Source organism: Pelodiscus sinensis, chromosome 1, assembly GCF_052426305.1.
Source record: "Pelodiscus sinensis isolate ZL-2025 chromosome 1, ASM5242630v1, whole genome shotgun sequence".
NCBI classification, from domain to species: Eukaryota; Metazoa; Chordata; order Testudines; family Trionychidae; genus Pelodiscus; species Pelodiscus sinensis.
The window spans coordinates 190501204-190519975 of record NC_143052.1 but is presented as its reverse complement, the minus strand read 5'-3'; the positions used below and the strand labels follow the sequence as shown (position 1 = coordinate 190519975).

The window sequence follows — 18772 nt, the reverse complement described above, 5'->3', positions numbered from 1 at the left end:
GATATATTAAAAGGGTATAAAACATTTCTAAGATTAAGTTGGAAGTATTTTACTTAAACTTTCATGTACTTGAATAGCTGCTGTAGATTGGCAATGATGCTACATTAGGTGCTATTTTTACTTGTTGTGGAAGAGGGCAGATTTACTATATTTTTCTTTCAACTTTTTCTACATACTGCATTTTGATGTTCGTAGAGCTGGGACTGCTTCTAAGTGAGTTAAATACATTCCAATATGCTTTCTTAAAAAACTACTCCATAATAGTTTGTCAGTGATGATGACAATGTCTATGCTGATAACCTCACACCAGCTGAAGCTCTGTTTGGACATACAGATGATGAGGAGGAGAACTCCAGTTTTGAAGGATTTTAGCTCTTGTGTGTTAGCTTGGTTGCTGATTGAGCTAAGGTTGTTGTACTTTTAAAGTTATGGTATTTTTGATACCATATTGTTTTTGTTGACCCCCTTTTCCACTTACAGAGCTAGGTTATTGTTTTTCTTTGAAATAAATATTCATGTAATTTTATTGGTATCTATCTTCATTTTTTACATTTACCAGTAGCTGCCTCATTTCCTACCCTAGGCTTATACTCGAGTCAATACTTTTTCCCAGTTCTTTGTGGTAAAATTAGGTGCCTCGGCTTATATTCGGGTCGGCTTATACTCGAGTATATACGGTACTTTGTAACTATTGTTCTTCCAGATGCATTGCTCATGTTCACTCCAGTTAGGTGTGTGCGTGCGCCGTGTGCATGGCGTTCTGGAGCTTTTCCCCCTAACAGTATCTGTAGGGCCAGCATGGGGAGCCCCCTGGAGTGGCGCCGGCATATCGGTGCATATATACCCCTGCTGGCTCCTCACCCCCTTTTTGCCTACTGTCTGACGGACAAAAGGGAGGTGGGTGGGAATGGAATGGACATGAGCAACACATCTCGAAGAACAATAGTTACAAGGTAAGTAACCTTTTCTTCTTCGAGTGCTTGCTCATGTCCATTCCAGGTAGGCGATTCCCAAGCCACATCTCTGGCGGTGGGGTCGGAAAGTAACTATTTGTCCACAGATTGCAGCACCGCTCTGCCCACTGATGCATCTTCCTCGGCGTGCTGCGTGATCACATAATGGTCTGAAAAGGTATGGACTGAGGGACCATATGGCTGCCCTACATATATCGACAATCGGCACCTGAGCCAAGAACGCCACTTGCGCCCTTGTGGAGTGTGCTGTAATTGGGGGAGGGTCCTTGCCCATCCCTTGGTAACATTCCCTAATACAGGAGGTGATCCAAGACGACAAGCACTGTGCTGAAACAGGGGAGCCCTTCATGCTCTATGCGAAAGAAATAAAAAGCTGTACCGATTTATGAAAGTTCTTTGTCCTTTCAATGTAAAAGGCTATGCTCTTCTCACATCAAGGCATTGCAAGCTCTGCTCTCTGGCCAACGTATGAGTCTCAGGAAAAAACACAGGTAGGAAAATGTCCTGGGATGTATGAAAATGGGAAACTATTTTGGGAAGGAAAGCCGAATGCGGTCATAGCCGGAAGTAGTAGTCTTATCTTTGAAGAAGACTGTGCAAGGTGGCTCTGAGGTCAGTGCCCTGAGCTCTGATACCCTCCTAGCCGAGGTTACTGCCACCAAGAACGCTCCCTTCCATGACAGGTACTTTAATGAGCAAGTGGCCAGAGGTTCAAATGGGGGGGGGGGGGTCGCATGAGCCCCCTAAGGACCACATTGAGGTCCCATGGTGGAACCAGGGGCGGGGAGGGGGGGTATGCATGGCAATAGTCTGTCGATCCCTTTTAGAAATCTCTTTACCATGTGGTTGGTAAAAACTGACCTCCCGCCCTCACCATGGTGGAAGGCCGTGATTGCTGTGAGGTACACCCTCAGGGAGGAAGTAGCCAGTCCCTGGTTTCTGAGATACAAAAGATAGTCCAGAATCAGTGGGATACCAGCCATGGTCGGCTCAATTCCCCTTCTCCGAGACCACGCCGAAAATTTCCTCCATTTGGCTTCATACAGGGCTCGTGTGGAAGGTTTCCTACTTTCCAGTAGCACTTTTTAGACCTCTGTAGAACAGCCCCGTTCTAAATGTGGATAGCCACTCAGGAACCAGGCTGTGAGGTGGGGGGCTTCTAGATTGGGATGGCACAAGGTTCCTTACCCCAGGTCCTGTGTGATCAGGTTGGGTACTAGAGGCAGGTGTACTGGTTCCCAAATTGACAGCTGCCAAAGGGTGGAGTACCAGTGTTGCCTCGGCCACATTGGCGCTATCATGATCATGCTCGCCCTAAAGCGCCTGATCCTGAGGAGGGTATCCTGTATCAGTGGGAAGTGAGGGGGGGGGGGGGAGGGAAGGGGAATGCATACAGGAGCTGGGATGGCTAGTACATGTGGAGCACATCGCCCCTGGACCCCGCACCCTGACCCAACTGGGAGCAGAAGCTCTGGCACTGGGCATTGCCCTCAGATGCGAACAGATTCAGAAGGGGTTAGCCCCATTTTTGGAAGACTTCTTCTAGAACATCCCATCTGATTGTCCACTCGTAGACTTGAAAGGAAAGGACCAACTGAGTTTGTCCGCTAGAGTGTTGCTGTAACCAGGAAGGTAGATGGCCTGCAGATGGACACTCCTGGGAATGCAGGTTTCCCACAGTTGTAGGGCCTCCCTGCACAGGAGAGAGGACCGGGCTCCCCCCGCCTGTTGATATAGAACATGGCCATGGTGTTGTCAGTCAGAATCTCCACTACCCTGTTCTTCAGGTAGGGCAGGAAGTCCTGGCATGCCAGTCTGACCACCCTGAGCTCTTTCACATTTATTGCAGCTTCAGCTCTTCCGGTGACCTCAACCCCTGAGTCCGGAGAGTCCATAGATGGGCTCTCCACCTGGCGTCTGATGTGTCTGTCACTAGTTGTATTGACGGGGCTTGTGTGGTGAAAGGCACCCCTGCACATACTACGTCCTCCTGCATCCACCAGTTCAAGGATTGCAGGATCCTTTCCGGGATCATGACTATCGTGTCCAAAGGATGTCGTAGCGGGTTGTGTACTGAGCGGAGCCAGCCCTGCCTTGGCCAAAGCCTGAGCCTGGCATGGGTGACTACGTATGTACAGGCCGCCATATGCCCAGAAGTCACATGCAGTTGTGGGCCGTGGTCAAGGGCAATTTGTGGAGGTCCATGATCATTGCTTGCATGATCTGAAATCTGTGCTTGGGAAGTGAAGCCTTCTTTGATATAGAGTCTATATATAAGCTCCCACAAACTCTTATCACCTGCATAGGTAAAGCGGTGGATTTTTCCTCATTTACTATGAGGCCCAACTCAAGGAACAATCATCTGGCGTCCGTGATGTGGCTCAGCACTTGCTCTCGTGATGGTCCCTGTATCAACCAGTCGTCCAGGTACAGGAAGATGTTTATTCCCTGGTGTCTCAAAGGCTGCAACAGGTGCTATGCTCTTTGTGAACACCATCGGCGCCGTGGATATGCCGAAGGGGAGCGCTGTGAACTGGAAGGGTTCCAAGCCCACCACAAATCTCAGGAACCTTCTGTACGCCAGTACGGAGACATGGAAACAGGCATCTTTCAAGTTGAGGGCAGCGTACCAATCCCCCTTTTGTAGGGAAGAGATAATGGAAAAAGGGGACGGGTTGGGAGATGGGGGTAGAGGTTGGAGTAGACATAAAGGGGCTAGAGTATCCCTTCGCTACCAGACTCAGGACTCACTGGTCCAAAGTTATATTGGACCATGCCTGGTAGAAACAGGAGAGCCGGAAAACAAAAAGGGGTTGGAGTGGTGCGCTGTCCTCGACCATGACTTCAAAAGGGTGGCTTAGCCTGGTGACCCTGGGATGCGGTCGGCCTCTTGTCGTGCTCGGATCTAGCAGCTCGATGTCTACCTCGGGGTTGGTTATGGCGACCATTACCACGGCTCCCCCTCCTCTCCCTATCTGTACCAAAGCCTCGAAGGAAAGGCCTCGGAGCCAACCTAGGGTATAGGCTTCCTTAAAGGCCCTGGCGTACGAATCCCTAGGGACTTTAGGGTCACTCTTGAGTCCTTCAAGCTGTGCAACTTATCGTCCGTTTGCTCAGAGAAAAGACACTCCCCCCTTCAAAGGGGAGATCTTGAAGGGTCATCTGCACCTCGGGAGGAATTCCGGACACTTGTAGCCATGTGTTTCTCCTCATTACAACAGCAGTAGCCATTGTTCAGACTGCTGAGTCTGGGGAGTCCAGAGTTGCCTGCAGGGTGGCACTGTCCACTATCTTACCCTCCTCGGTCAGGGCTGCAAACTTCTGACTGGAGACCTGAGGCAGGCGGTCCCTGAATTTGTCCATGGCCGACAATTTATTAAACGCATACAGCCCCAGCATGGCCTGCTGGTTAGCGATACATAGTTGCAACCCTCCCATGTTGTAAGTTTTCCTGCCCAACAAGTCTAGTCTTTTAGGCTCTTTTGCTTTAGGGGTGGGCCCTGGCAGGCTCTGGCACTCCCTCTGTCCTGCTGCTTGGACCACCATAGAGCCTGGGGGAGGGTGTGAAAAGAGGTATTCATGCCCCATTTGGGGAACAAAATAACATGTCTCCACCCTTTTCTGTGTGGGAGGAATGGAGACCGGGGTTAGTCACACCGTCTTTGACGGTTTCACCACTGTCCTGTTGAGAGGTAATGCCACCCTCGCAGGGATGCTGACAGTGAGGATGTCCACCATCGGGTCAATGTTTTGTTGGAATTCCTCAACCTTTGCTGCCAGGTTTGTAGCCAGCCTCCTCAGTAGCTCCTGATGCGCTCTCACATCCATGGCTGGGAGCGAGGGGGCCGGGTCCCCCAGGGCCTCATCAGGGGACGATAACAACAAGTCCCTCAAGACCGGATCGGCTCCCAGTGACTCGTCATTCTGGTGGCTTGCCTGCACAGATACCGGCTGCTGTACGACGGATCGATGGCCTACCCCTAGGGTGCTCGTGTCGGTCACTTCTGTGAGCCTAGAAGTCGACACCGATGATGACTTTTCAGCTTCCAAAGTTGGGGCACGATGAAGTGGTGTTGCTGACGGAGGGGACCACCGCTTTGAGGACCCTGACACCGGTGCCATAGGGGGTAGTCCCTGGGCCTGATGGTATGCCCAGGGTGTCCAGAAAGGCCATTGCTGCGGTGGCCAGGCATACATTTGGGGTCCCATACCCTGTGAGGTTTCATGTTGGGACCATGAGCGGGGTCTCCAGACACCTCGACCTGTAGGAAGTCGTGCCCAATCTCAGGGACTCTGCTTCCGACTCGATGTGTAATCTGAGGCTGACCACGGTGGCGCAGACCGTTGCTCCCTCTGGTGATGCGCCATTGCCCTCAGTTTTCCGCGAGATGCTACCAACAGTACCGGGGACAACAGGGTCTGGGCCGCTGCTGCAGACATAGGTACCAGGGCTGGCACCTCTGGGGCCAGCGGTGCCAGGTGGGGTGGGATGTTAGCAGCCCCCAATGCCGACCACATGGCGGATAGTGGCACCACCAAGGGCTGCATTAGGAGGGAGGAAGACAGCACCAGTGGTTCTGGGGATGGTGCATGGCTCGGTGCTGAAACTGGCCAGAGCGTGGGGGGGTCGGAGCACCTAATGGCACCACTGTCTGAGCTCTCTCTGGTGCTGCTGACCAAATGGGTGGCGGTGTCACCATCATGCTCGGTGTCGGTGCTGGTGTCAGGGTCAGTACCGCCAGTATTATCAGTGCCAGCGTTGCCCCCGGCACCCCGTCAGCACTGGGAACAGTACCGAGTGCAGTAGAGTATGGCACCGCCGTTGGAGTGGTGGCCCGTGCTGAGGACTGTCCTGGGACTCAGGGGGTCGGAGTGCTAGTGCCCACAGGCGGTGGTGAGCACTGGGAACTGGTGAGGTGCCCCGGACGCTAGCAGCACCATTAAGCTAGGCCCCAAGACCCTGTTGGGGCAGCGGAGTGTCACAGGTTCAGTACCAGGGGAGGCAGCGGTTCCTGCGTGGTCATTGCTATCAGGTCCCGAGCCACGTCAAAAGTCTCTGGGGTCGACGGTCTCCGTTCCTGCAGTGGTCCCTCAGCTTCTCCCTTCAAGAGAGAACAAGAGTGACCTGGCTCCTTGCACAGCTCCCTAGGAGTCCTTGCTGCTAAGTGCCCCTCCTTTGGGTGCTCTTTTTGATTCCTCCTTTTCAGGGACCTGCTTCTGGCCTCCTTGGCACCGGGGAGTGTGATCCGTGCCGAGAAGCCTTTGACTTGTGTCTGGCCGGAGCCGCAGCGCCCTCTGGTGCTGAGGAAGGGGTGCTCCACACCGACTGAGGCCCCTCCAGTGCCGGCAGCTGCAGGGTGGACTCCATGAGCAGCTTCTTCAGTCTGGCGTCTCTTTCTCTCCGGGTTCTGGGCTTGAATCCCCGACAGATTTTACACGTCTGAGTAGAGTGCGTTTCCCCCAGGCACCTTAAGCAGGAGTCATGGGGGTCACCAATGGGCATAGGCTTAAGGTAGGATGCACACTGCTTAAGGCCGTGGGACCCTGGCATCCCTTCCCCAGCCTGGGAGAGGCGTGGGGGATAATAGGCCCTCTTATCACTAACACTTAGTTTCTTTAGTTGTAGTGTAAATAGTTATCAGAACAATAACTAATTACAACAAGCTAGGGTAGACTAATTGTCTAGAGCGCTCCAGCTACTGTCACTGGCGGTAAGAGTCCAGCAGGGGTATATAGGCACCGATTTGCCGGTGCCACTCCAGGAGGCTCCCCATGCTGGCCCTACGGATACTGCTAGGGGAAAAAGCTCCGGAACGCCGTGCATGTGGCGCTCACACACCTAACTGGAATGAACATGAGCAAGCACTCGAAGAACTATCAAATGTGCTCACACAAATGTGTGACGTTAACAAATCCCATCAAAACTAGGGTGGGGCAACACTCAAAAGTCCTCAGCAGCCTGATATTAAACAATCTCCAGATAAACATATGTCGCAAAGTGACCTATTACAACATGATGCAGCAAAATCCACAGATTTGCAGGAGAAGGGACTCCTATAAAAAAGATGGGATGTCTTCCTAGATAATTTGGATCTTTGTCCTGCTAAGACCGGAGCATCAGTCTGGACCGACAGAAACTCAACTCCCTTCTCCCACTTAGCCTAACTGTCCACTAGGCTGATGCAATTAATAGAGTGGTAATTATAATATCAGCAAGATGGCGTGCATGCGCACGCGCACGCACACTTGGAGTATGTGGTTTGGGTTTACTTTGTATTCTTAATAAATACACAGTGTATTGCTTTTCCCTCCTAAAACAGTGCCTTTCAAACTTTTTGACCTGTGGCACACCCCTCCCCCCAACAGACCACCAGCCAACCACCCATGATGACAAAATGGGAGCAGAAGAAGGCTAGAGATGGAGGGATCTGGCCAGGAAGTTGGCTGCAGGAGCAGGCTGGGGGTGGGAAAAGTCTTGGGGGGAAGAAGGGAGGGAGGCAGTAGGGTGCAGGAGTGAGGGGAGGTCATGGAAAGAGGTAGGGTGTAGGAACGGGATGAAGTGTGGGGGGGGTCTTGGCAGGAGGGGAGCGTGTAAGGGGAGGAGGATGCCTGAGTGCTTACTTGGCCTCTGTGCCTCTCACTACCCCAGGCACCAACCCCCACTGCTCCAATTGGCCATGATTCCGGCCAATAGGATCAATGGGTAAAGCCTCCAGGTGAGCAGTTTCCTCTGTTGCTGTTCCCACAGCCAGAGGGAAGGGGAGCAGCAGTGTGTGGAGCTGCATCTAGCCCATGAGATTCACTCTCCTCCTCCCCCATGGTAGGAAGCTGGCTCTGGTGCTCCAACCTCATGGGGGGGGGGGGGGGAGAAGGGGAAAAGCAGTCATGGACCTGACTTTGAGAACCACTGTCCTAAAAAAAAGTCCCATGTAATTCTTGGGGAAATACACTGGAATTGGGGCTTATGTTCCTTATTAGCAAACTCTGACAGTATATTCTTATTAATAAAGTCATATCTGGACACTGGCTGCTGGTAATTTGCTATGCAAATAATAGGCTAGCAGATGAAAAGTTCTTGCTCACAAAAGAGACCTAGGAACTTGGTGTCTTTGTCCAAAGAGTGGGACCTAGGCAGGTGTAATCTGTTTTGTTCTGTGACTGCCTGGACCACTACAGAATGGGAAAACAAATATTTGCCCCTTCGGAAGGAACAAAGTACTTCTTCTCAGCCCGCTTAGCCCTAGAAGGCTCTAGTACGGCTTCACTATTAGGGAGTGCAACCTTAGAAAGACCCAGTATAGAGAATATCAAGGAATTTATGGGCAGGATCCGGAACCTGTTGTAGTGCGAGCTGGGGAGTTTTTGCAATCCTTCTAAAGCAGTCCTTTTGCCTCTAATTGGCTGGTAGTGAGAGAGAGGAAGAAAAAAAAAAGTGCTGCCAGCAGAAGCAGCTATTCCTCTTCTACAAGGCATCCCTGGAAGGGGGCAAGGGCAGGGTCAGGGGAGGGACTGAGATTCCTCTCTAGGAAGTGAAGGGCATTGAATGCAATGCCCAGGATCCTTGTAGTCCAGGATCTGGAAGCATGGATCCCAGGAGTCCACAATGGCCAGTGGGTGGGATCATAAAGATATGGTGGTGGGCCTTATGGCAGATAGCACTGGTCCCTAACACACATTCCTGCAAAATGCATTATTGGAGCCATTCAGGAGGCTCTGGAAGCCCTGTCTGGGCTGTTGTCTCACTTCAGGATGGTCAGAGAACACTCAGTGCTGCTACTTGTTCATCCATGGAAGAGGAGTCATTTAACTCTTGGTGGAGCTGACTGCACTTTCCACCAGAGGCAAAACCTGGTGAGTAGCATACCAACGGTGTCAGAGCCTCCACGCTGCAGCTGGGACTTGGAACTGGCAAGTGATGCACTGACAGTGTAGGGATGTCCCTCGACAGTGCTGGGTCTGAGGCGACTTAGAATTTGGGATGGGTGTAAAATCCTCAAAAGGGGCAGATAGAGACCTAGTTGGAAGAGCATTGATGGGAGTCTGGGTCAAGACCAGAACTTCTCAGACTGGAGGGGTGGAGGCATGAATAGATTTAGGAAACAGATAATGCCCACATTTTACCACAGCAACTAATAACTAGCAATGCTGATTCCTCCAGAATATCAGGTCATGCCCTATGAACCTCTACCTCAAATAGTTATTTAAACACTGGTATTATAATAAAATCTCTCACTAAGCAGCAATTCAATATACACATCTGTAACAAAAAATACTGATGTTTAACTTCTCAAATCTGGGTGCCTACTGTTTGGCTCCTACATCCACAATGAAATGTTTCAATTTTCAATGCTGCCAATCACCCTAAGCTTGTACTGACTAACTATCTAATCTGAAAATGCCGGCCTTACGATTTATATAACATTTTGCTTCTCTTTCACTCCTGCAGGTGGTGTATGAACAAATCACTTTGCATAGCCTTCACCCCAATGAAGACATTTTACCACCACAGAAGGAAGCAAAGTGATAAAATGATTTGACTCCTTTGAATGACTCAGAGCTACAATTAAAACTCATGAATATTTGGGTTTCAGACTTGTCCTTGCATCACATTAGAAAAATGCTCTTAAGTGAGAGTGATCAAAAACAACTGAATTTTTGTATTTAAGTATATGTGAAAAGAGATCAGATTCTTACAAATCAAAAAGCTTAATATAGCAATCTATTTTATCATTACAAACATGGTTTCTATGCACTTTTTGAACTCTATTTAGGATGGCATATAGAATTTATTGCCTTAATATTTCTCTCCAGTGTTGCTGCAAGACTATTTGTTGTTTAAGTTTATTCTCTCTAGTGTAGTACATGTTACAGACAGATTCTGACAAAGTAATATTAGATATCCGAATTTGTACTTAAAGATCTATTATCCTCTCATTTAGGTGCACATTAGGTTTTTTCTTTGGGGGGGGGGGGGGAGGTTGTTTTGTTTTTAAAATATCAGTTAATTCTCTTCAGCAATTTGTATGATAATAAAATATTTTCACATGAGCACAAATCCATTAAACTTTATACTAAATGGTACAGAAAAGTGGCAAGAGGGTCATATATTGCATTGTATTCTTAAGAAACAACCTTACCATACAACTCCTCTTCGGCACCAGTGTCAACTAAAGATATCTGAGGCTGGGCTTTCACTTCCAGGTTCCTGCTCAGCCAGCTAGTTTGTTCCAGGGAGGAACCAGCGACATTCCCCACGGCTTCCAAGATTTTTTGGGTCACATCCTGAAAAGTAATCAATGCCACACTGTATCAGAGGAAAGCTACTGGGACCTGGCCAGTCCAAAGAAGCTTATGTTTTATTTAGCAACTGGCACATGTTCTGTATTTTGTACCATATATATACACACCATATAGAGAGAAGTAATAAATAGAGCAGAGAAACATTTATCAGCATTCTGTAGAAGGTAAAATGTCACTCATTTCAGCTGGCAACAGGCATGAACAATAAAAAAGAAAGAAGCTTTGGGTTAGAATAGACTAATGTACAGGTCTTAATCATACCTTTCCATGTAAAGGTCATTATGAACTCACGTATGTATGCATACGTATATCTGGGCTAAAACACTAATATTCAAGAAAATTAATCTATAACAACAAAAATACCTCACACTATAATCTACTCTTCACAACTATCCTTATAATCACAATCAGAAGTTTTGACAGTGTTTTTTCACTGTGACACAAGTGTTAAGCACTGGATAGAGAAAAGACAGTTACCTGTTCTGTAACTGGTGTTCAAGAGGAATGGACATGCACAACACTTCTCGAAGAACATGAGTGCTTGCTCAAGTCCATTCAACAGAGATGACGGTAAGCAGTGTCTACAGAAGTGGGTAGGAGTTAAGGACATGCAGACTGCAGTACAGCCCTGCCAAATGCAGTGTCATCCTGAGCCTGCTACATGATGGCATAATGAGACGTGAAGGTATGCACCAACGACCACGTCACTGCTTGGCAAATGTCCTGGATCTGAAGCCTAAGCTCTGGTAGAGAGGGCCCTGATCAGTGCTGGCGGCTGGGCACCCACTAACTCGTAGCACATATGGATGCAGGAAGTGATCCACTTCAAGAGTCTCTGGGAGGAAATTGAGAAACTCCTCCCTTCCTCTGCGTCGGCCACAAAAAGCTAGGTGGACTTGCAAAAGGGCATCCTCCTAAGTAGAAGGCCAGCACTCTCTGAACGTCAATGTGAAGCGGTGCCTCTCCTCACTGGTCACATGAGGCCTGGGATAAAAGACTCACAAATATAATATTGTCCTGGTGCACATCTATTTACCAGTACTTAAAATAGTGAGAAAACTATTTATAAAACAATAGGATTAGGGAACGCTAGCTACAGCTAAGGCTGGAGCATGCTGTTCCAAGCACCATCATTGGCAGTAAGAAGAAACTGAGGAGGGAAGGGCTGGGGAGTGTCCGATATAATGCGGCATATGTGTGCGTAATCCAAGGGGCACTAGGGACCCTGTCCGCTATGGGCATTGCTTAGGGAAAAAACTTTTGACACTGGTGTATGTGGCAGGCACACACATCTATGCTGAATGGACATGAGCAAGCACTCAAAGAAGAATAGCAGAATCAAAGATTTATAAAAAGAAGAAACAAGCAACCCATTCCAGTTTTTCACTTCCTGTGTAGTGTGGCACACACTAGCCCAAGTCTGTTTAGAAAGTCTTCATTCTTTCTATTTCCTCATTTGCTTTCTAGATGTTTAAAATTTTCATGATTTACATCGGCAGTTTAGGAGAATCTAGGTCACAGAAAACATTGCTGTTGTTGAAGATTCCACTGTATCAGATTGGTTGGAAATATTAAAGCTAATATTAATCCCTCTGACAAGTGTTTTTTCCCCCCTTCTATCTTGTATCAGGCTAGATGATGAATTTATTCTTTATAGATCTTATCTCCCACTGCTTCATGGCCATCAGGACAAGACGAGAGAGCCAACAGGAATGCAATAGTAATGCTGTTAACATGATAATAAGGTGCACACACACACACACACACACACACACACACACACACACACACTGAACCTCCAAAATTCCAAATTGTTATACTTAATGTTTTCTCTAATAATTTGATGGACTTTTTTGAAGATCAACTAGGGGATTCTCTCTTATGATAATGGACAAATTAACAGGTTTCAAGTCACTGTATATTTCTCTAATAGTCCATCCTATTAGGAATTAGGTTTGTTTAGTTTAGAAAAGAGAAGACTGAGGGGGGACATGATAGCAGTTTTCAGGTATCTAAAAGGGTGCCATAAGGAGGAGGGAGAAAACTTGTTCATCTTGGCCTCTGGAGATAGAACAAGAAGCAATGGGCTTAAACTTCAGCAAGAGAGGTTTAGGTTGGACATTAGAAAAAGTTCCTAACTGTCAGGATAGTCAAACACTGGAATAAGTTGCCCAGGGAGGTTGTGGAATCTCCATCTGTGGAGATATTTAAGAGTAGGTTAGATAAATGTCTATCAGGGATGGTCTAGACAGTATTTGGTCCTGCATGACGGCAGGGGACTGGACTCAATGACCTCTCAAGGACCCTTCCAGTCCTAGTATTCTATGATTCTATGCATACGTACTTGGCTCTCCAGACTCCCAGTCTTTTACCTGCCAAGCTACTACATTTTAATGAAGGGGTTTCATCCACTGAGGTTTCTTAATTGTCTCCTTGGGGAGCTACAAAATCTGATTGAGATATTTTTCAGTTCTCATGAAGCAATCTTCAAATGATCTCAAATGAAGATTGCAAAGTATTCACTATACTGCATTAATTAGCAATCATCTCTCAAAGATTAGTTTGTTCTGAATTTGTTTTTCAGATTTCAGAAAAAAAATTCATCAAATGCCCATTATAGTTCTTTAGGCTCCAAACGTATGGGCCAAAAACCTCTTTTTCCTTTTTTCAGCTACCGGGTTTCCCTGTATATTAAATTAGATGGGATGTTGATTACTTTTAATGGAGTGATTTAACAGTATAGGTTTAATTTTGTGGATTCATCTGGCTATATTTTAATCTTCCCACTGAAGGGCTGGATCAAACCCCACTCAAAGCCTCATGTTTGAGCAATAGAGCTAATCGCTACAGAATGGAGACTCTGATTTGGAAACTTCAGGCACCCCTTTCAAGGCTTCTAGAAAAGTAAGATAATTCTTGATAATGCTGTAAAAAGCCAGGCATTCACTACACAATTGTCTTGCTAGTCAGTTTATGGAGCAGAATTGGAGGAAGTCATTCACATCTCTACTCTGTCTGCTGGACAGCATGAGCATCACAATCACAGCTATGAGAAAATTCACTTTTCAATATTTCACCTAAAATTCAGAGTGAAAAGATGATTGAGACAAGGCTGTGGTGCTTCAGCTAACATGGCAAAAGCAGAAACAGTAGGATAAAAGAATCCTGCTCTAATGCAATTTCACATACATAATTATGTGAATGGATAAAACAGTTGAGTTTGCCAAAGCCAACTAGAGGATGTAGTTATACAACTCCCATTGACTTCAACAGGAAAAGTGCACCTAGTTCTTTTACTTGGTTTTGAAAATTTCAATGACAATGCAAGCAGAGTGATCCAGTGACATCATATGTGTTATGAATTTAAACTGGAGAAGGACATCACAAAAGCCACCCAACCTAAAGACTGCTTTGGCCAATAAGCATCTTGAGCCATGTCAGAATTTTATCAAAACATATACAATATCATTTGTTAGTTGGAAAATTATGTTTTATGCATGGTCACATACTTACTGGCTTATATCATACCCAAACTTTCTCGAAGTATGTGGCAGTTCAGACAAGGAGTTGAGTGTGGGCTAATCTCTATTTATAATGAAGAGCGTAGTGCCAGATTTGTGAACTAAACATGTGTGTACACAATACCTGAAGGTCTTTTTGATCCTTTTTATTTTCCAGGTTAGGAGTTCTGGTCACAAAGTCATTCAGAGTACTGTGGGGAAATAAATGCATCCCAAGTTAGTAATATGGACAGTGTTACTCAATTGTTCAAATGAAATCAAGCCACCTTGGTGTGTGCTATACCTCAGAAGCAGGAAATATCCAGGGGGAGCCAAGTTCAGTTGCACAGATTCCTTCAGCACTCCTAACAATGGCTGAAAGTTCTCCTGCAGGGCGGAAGCCGGAAGTCTGCCAAAAACATGCAAGTCTGATGTCAAACAATACATCAGGCACAGACACAGATAGTTGGCTCTAAGAGCTCCACAGCAACTTTAGTCTTTTAGTTCTCCAAGTTTAATGAACTACTATCTATTGTATTTGTGTCTAAGTACCATGATAGCTTGTCAATGCACACTGATATATTACGCAAAAGCGGCGAGGAGTCCTGTGGCACCTTATAGACTAACCGAAGTGTTGGAGCATAAGCTTTCATGGGCAAAGACCCACTTCGTCAGATGCATCCCTAAGAAACCTGGAAGGGAGATCATGGAGAAGTATCCTTCATACACTCTTTCAGCAATTGATGCATCTGACGAAGTGGGTCTTTGCCCATGAAAGCTTATGCTCCAACACTCTGGTTAGTCTATAAGGTGCCACAGGACTCCTCGCCGCTTTTGCAGGATTCAGACTAACACGGCTACCTCTCTGATACTTGACTGACATATTATATTACATCTATACACTAATGTAATAGTAGGACATCAAAATGAACACAGTAAGCAGAATTAACTCAGGACTCTGGCTGATTTGCAAACTAAAGCTAGGCTTCGAGTCTACGAAATGCACCAGTGCTGTGAAAGAAGAGGAAGGTCTTCAGGAGTGTGATATGAGAAGGCTTTGCACGCTAATATCCCAAGGTGTTCCATGGCTACACAGCAGTGTATGCTAAGAAGAATTTTGATCACTCCCATGCTGTCTAACGTGATGAATGCAGAGTATAAATTGGAAACACAAGAAACCCTCCCTAAGAAACCTGGAAGGGAGATCATGGAGAAGTATCCTTCATACACGCTTTCAGCAATTGAAAAGTGTCAGAGTTGGAGAAAGGTCATATGAAAATTTCAGCATAATATCCTGACAATATAAGAACGCTATAACATGCTGTTGTGTCAGTACATGACGACTGTGTCACAACAACACAAACACCAATATATTAATGCAATCACAGAACATCTGGACAGTCAGTCTGTCATTTGACAATGTAGTGGCTGTCCAATTCGGCTTCAGTAAGCACTGATGATGTAGAGGTTTCTTGTGCCAAGTCAAAATAAAGCTAAAGTAGTAATGCTAGTTGTTAGTTACTGGAATAGCATTTGTAGCTAAATGGAACTCACTTTATGTAACAACCACGTTACCTTTGAATGAAAGCATAGCTGAATTTCAGTACTGGGATATCCACTAGAGAAGTTTTCTGAAAATAAAACCAATAATTATGTTCTTGCTTTATAACAAAATAAAATTTAAGCTTGTTGAGAACTCAGTGTTTAATGGGAAACTTGATCCCCCTTCCAGAAAGCAATCCGTCTTCCCGTCAGAATGACAGGCTGTAACTCATCTGTTCAGATATAATGGGCAGTTCGGTACAAAATAAGACACGTTCTTTATGTCCACCAGACATTTTTCCAAAACCCTAGACACACTTGCTAATGTACATCTGTGGATGATAACAAAGCTGGTTTCTTTCAAAGCAAGCTGTTAAACAGCAAAACTACCACAGAAGCAACATCAACTAGAATAATTGGAAGTCATTGCTATGCCAAACTTGCTGTAATAAATCTGAAAAGTGTGGTTTCATAAAAGCCTCTGAAATCTGCATTTCCTGGGTAACTGGACAAGATGGCAAATGACTAAGTTCCACTTACAATTTTAACATTCTTCTTTAATAAAAAAAGAAGACTCTCAAAAAGTTTTACTAATGAAATTATTTCTGAATGAGTTTTAAAACATTCACTAGGATTGGATTTTGTTTAAAGTATGCTTTTTGTTTGAAAGGCAGGACAATTGTTAAGTATCTATTTCTGATATGCTGAATACCAAGTGTTATGTATCTATTTCTGTTATGCTGAATTATAGACACACAATTACACTAAGATAAACACCAAGAAATGGTAAAATATGTATATTTTATGCAAGTTACTCAATTTGAAGGGAGACATTGGATCACCATTAACAAATCTGAAGAATTTTGTTGTCTGCTTTGTGAATTCTGTTTCAAATGTTTGCTCTAATGTTTCAATGGCTTAACAGAATACTGGAACATAGTTCAGGCCTCAAATTAAAGAATATTGACCAAACCTAATACAAAGAGAATGCAAAATATTCACGTTTGTTAAGATTTTCAATGAAAATGTAAATAAAATTTAAGTTTAAACATTGTCCAGAAAGTTTGGAGCCTAGGCAGAGCATTGTAGTGCATGAGAAGCTGAAAGTGAAAGTGACTAGCTATTAACAAAATACTTAGCTCCTGTATAGCTATTTCTGATCTCTTTTCTTTCTCAAAGTGCTTGGCAAATGTTTGATAATCTTGCAGGGAAATTTAATATTTAAATTATCCATTTTTTATCTGGACTATGAATTTAATATAGATGGAGCAAGATTTTTGTAACAGCTCCAGGGAGCTGCTGCTACTTTAGGGCGTTTCCAGTGCAAAAAGTTCCTTTGCCTCACTCTAACCTGGGATACAGAATGGCAAGTCACAAACACGAGTCCCTGTCCATGCTCTCTTTGCTGAGGGCAAAGGGGGTGGAACCATCACAATCGCTTATTAAATCTATGCTGAGAGAATTCATAGGAAGTCTGTTATGCTGGCTTTAACTCTGCTTTGTGCTGCCAAAGTAACAGACAAGTACTGCCAAAGCAACCAACAAGTACTCCTGTAAAAAAAATCAGAAGGATATGCATATTGGATACATGCTTAATCAGGTACAGAATACGATGAGGAAACAAATTCTAATAATAATTACCAGTAACCATAAAAGAATAATTAAATGTTGAAAACCCTTCTCATCTAATAGGTTTAGTAGAGATTTTTTCAGGGACACCTTGGAAAAATGAAGACCTAATGAAGCTAAATACTATTTTAGCAGATACCTCTTCGCCTTTTATTTGGAATGGTTTCTTGACAACTTCTTTTACTAGCTGCAATATAATGTCAGTCTTCAGAGTGGTAAGTGCACACACTAAGTCCACAAGAATAAGCTGAGATGTGCTGGCCACTGGAAGGATCTAAACAACACAAACATCACTGAGTTCACTGTACCAGGGAAAGACGGGAGGAAAACAGCATTTCACACCATTAAACTACATGCAAACATACATATGAAACTCAAATAAGTGATTTAAGAACTATGCCACATGCTGATATAAAAGTAGAGCCCTGTGTGGATACAAAATGTGCACCTGCATCCACATGTGAAAAATGAGCCGCGGATATTTGTGGACTTGCAGGGCTCTACATAAAAGGAGCCACAAAGGGATCAGAGTTGGAGTCTCTTTCACTCAGTCTCTGGGAGCATAATAATGGAGGTGATGTAGTCAGACTAGGTGGATTAGGAAGAGGACTTGTACTTATTAACCATGTTTGGCTCCAAAAGGGAACTACATCTTACTTTCCTGCTCTGGACCTGAAACCTTGAACACCAATGGAGGAACACCAATGGAATCCTTTGGGTGCCAATAACTCAAAAGGCTTGGTATTAACATGCTGACCAGAGAGCGAGAGAGAATGAAAGCTGAGCTTTTAAATCTGAATACATCTATTTTGACAATTCCATTTTGTGAAAATGTTTGAGAGGTCATATTACCTTGAAAGTAGACAAAAAAAGTGAAAGGTCACTCTCTGGACAGCTATCATTATTTAACTTTGAAATGAGGTTCTAAAATAAATTGTAATAATGTACAGAATGAGCATCTTGTTTTAGCTTGCATGTAAAATTAAATTTTTTTAAAAAAAAATTTTCTATTTCCAACATCAAGTATTGATAAATAAGGTCTACTATTTTATAAAATTGTTGTGTTTTTTTCCCCCCAGAAAAGTGGAAGCCAGTAAGATTATTTGTGTCATGGAAAATTTATAGTAAGAAAGATAAAGAATTTATCTTGGTCAATAAAAATGGTTTAAGGTATTTAATATTTAAGATAAACCTTCATAACTCTGCAGACTGAATTTGTATGCCTTTGACTTTGATGAATCTTGCTCAGCAGCAGGCTGGCAAGACAGAACCATGACTTCTTCCCTCTGAAATAAAAAAGCTCTAAAAAAGTCTAAGGAAGCTCACATATGTTGCAGAAGTAGTGACAAATCGTCTCTTGATTCTCTAAGTAAAATATTTTCTTTTTGCAGTATTTTTCTTCAACATGCAAACATATTAAAATCCTTATTTTTCCTAATTGATTACATTTGTTCCATTTATTTATAGTCTTCAAGGAAATGGAGCAAATATAATCATTTTATAAACATTTAAAATTTTAAACCATTATATTGACTTAAAGTTCTTATCTAATGGCTTTTCTTTGCCACTTGTACAACAAAAACAAAACATAAAACACGAGAGTCTTCAGTGAACCCAGGAACAAAGCCTCTGAAGTCTCATTAGAATATAAACCATCTTATGAATTAACATTTCTTTAACTTCACCTTTATTTTACTTCGATCCTTATGAGCTTTTTTGCTGTTCCACACTGCTGCTACTGCTGATATTAACTGGACTCCAAGTTGTGATGTCAGCGGATTCAAGAAATCTAAAATTTTGTTTTTTATTGTCTATTAAACAAAAACA

General features: G+C 44.5%; 1 protein-coding gene across 6 annotated transcripts in view; it reads right to left on the bottom strand.

Moving 5' to 3' along the window:
- Positions 1-18772, bottom strand: part of DOP1B (DOP1 leucine zipper like protein B) — a 97099-nt gene that overhangs the window by 27755 nt on the left and 50572 nt on the right. For all 6 annotated transcript variants that reach the window (XM_089773894.1, XM_075911637.2, XM_075911610.2 and 3 more), the window contains 6 exons: positions 18631-18756; positions 17085-17219; positions 15350-15405; positions 14079-14183; positions 13920-13986; positions 10112-10256 (listed from right to left, as the gene is read on the bottom strand). In XM_089773894.1, coding sequence (XP_089630020.1) covers positions 10112-10256; positions 13920-13986; positions 14079-14183; positions 15350-15405; positions 17085-17219; positions 18631-18756 — 634 coding nt within the window. The remainder of the gene's footprint in view (positions 1-10111; positions 10257-13919; positions 13987-14078; positions 14184-15349; positions 15406-17084; positions 17220-18630; positions 18757-18772) is intronic.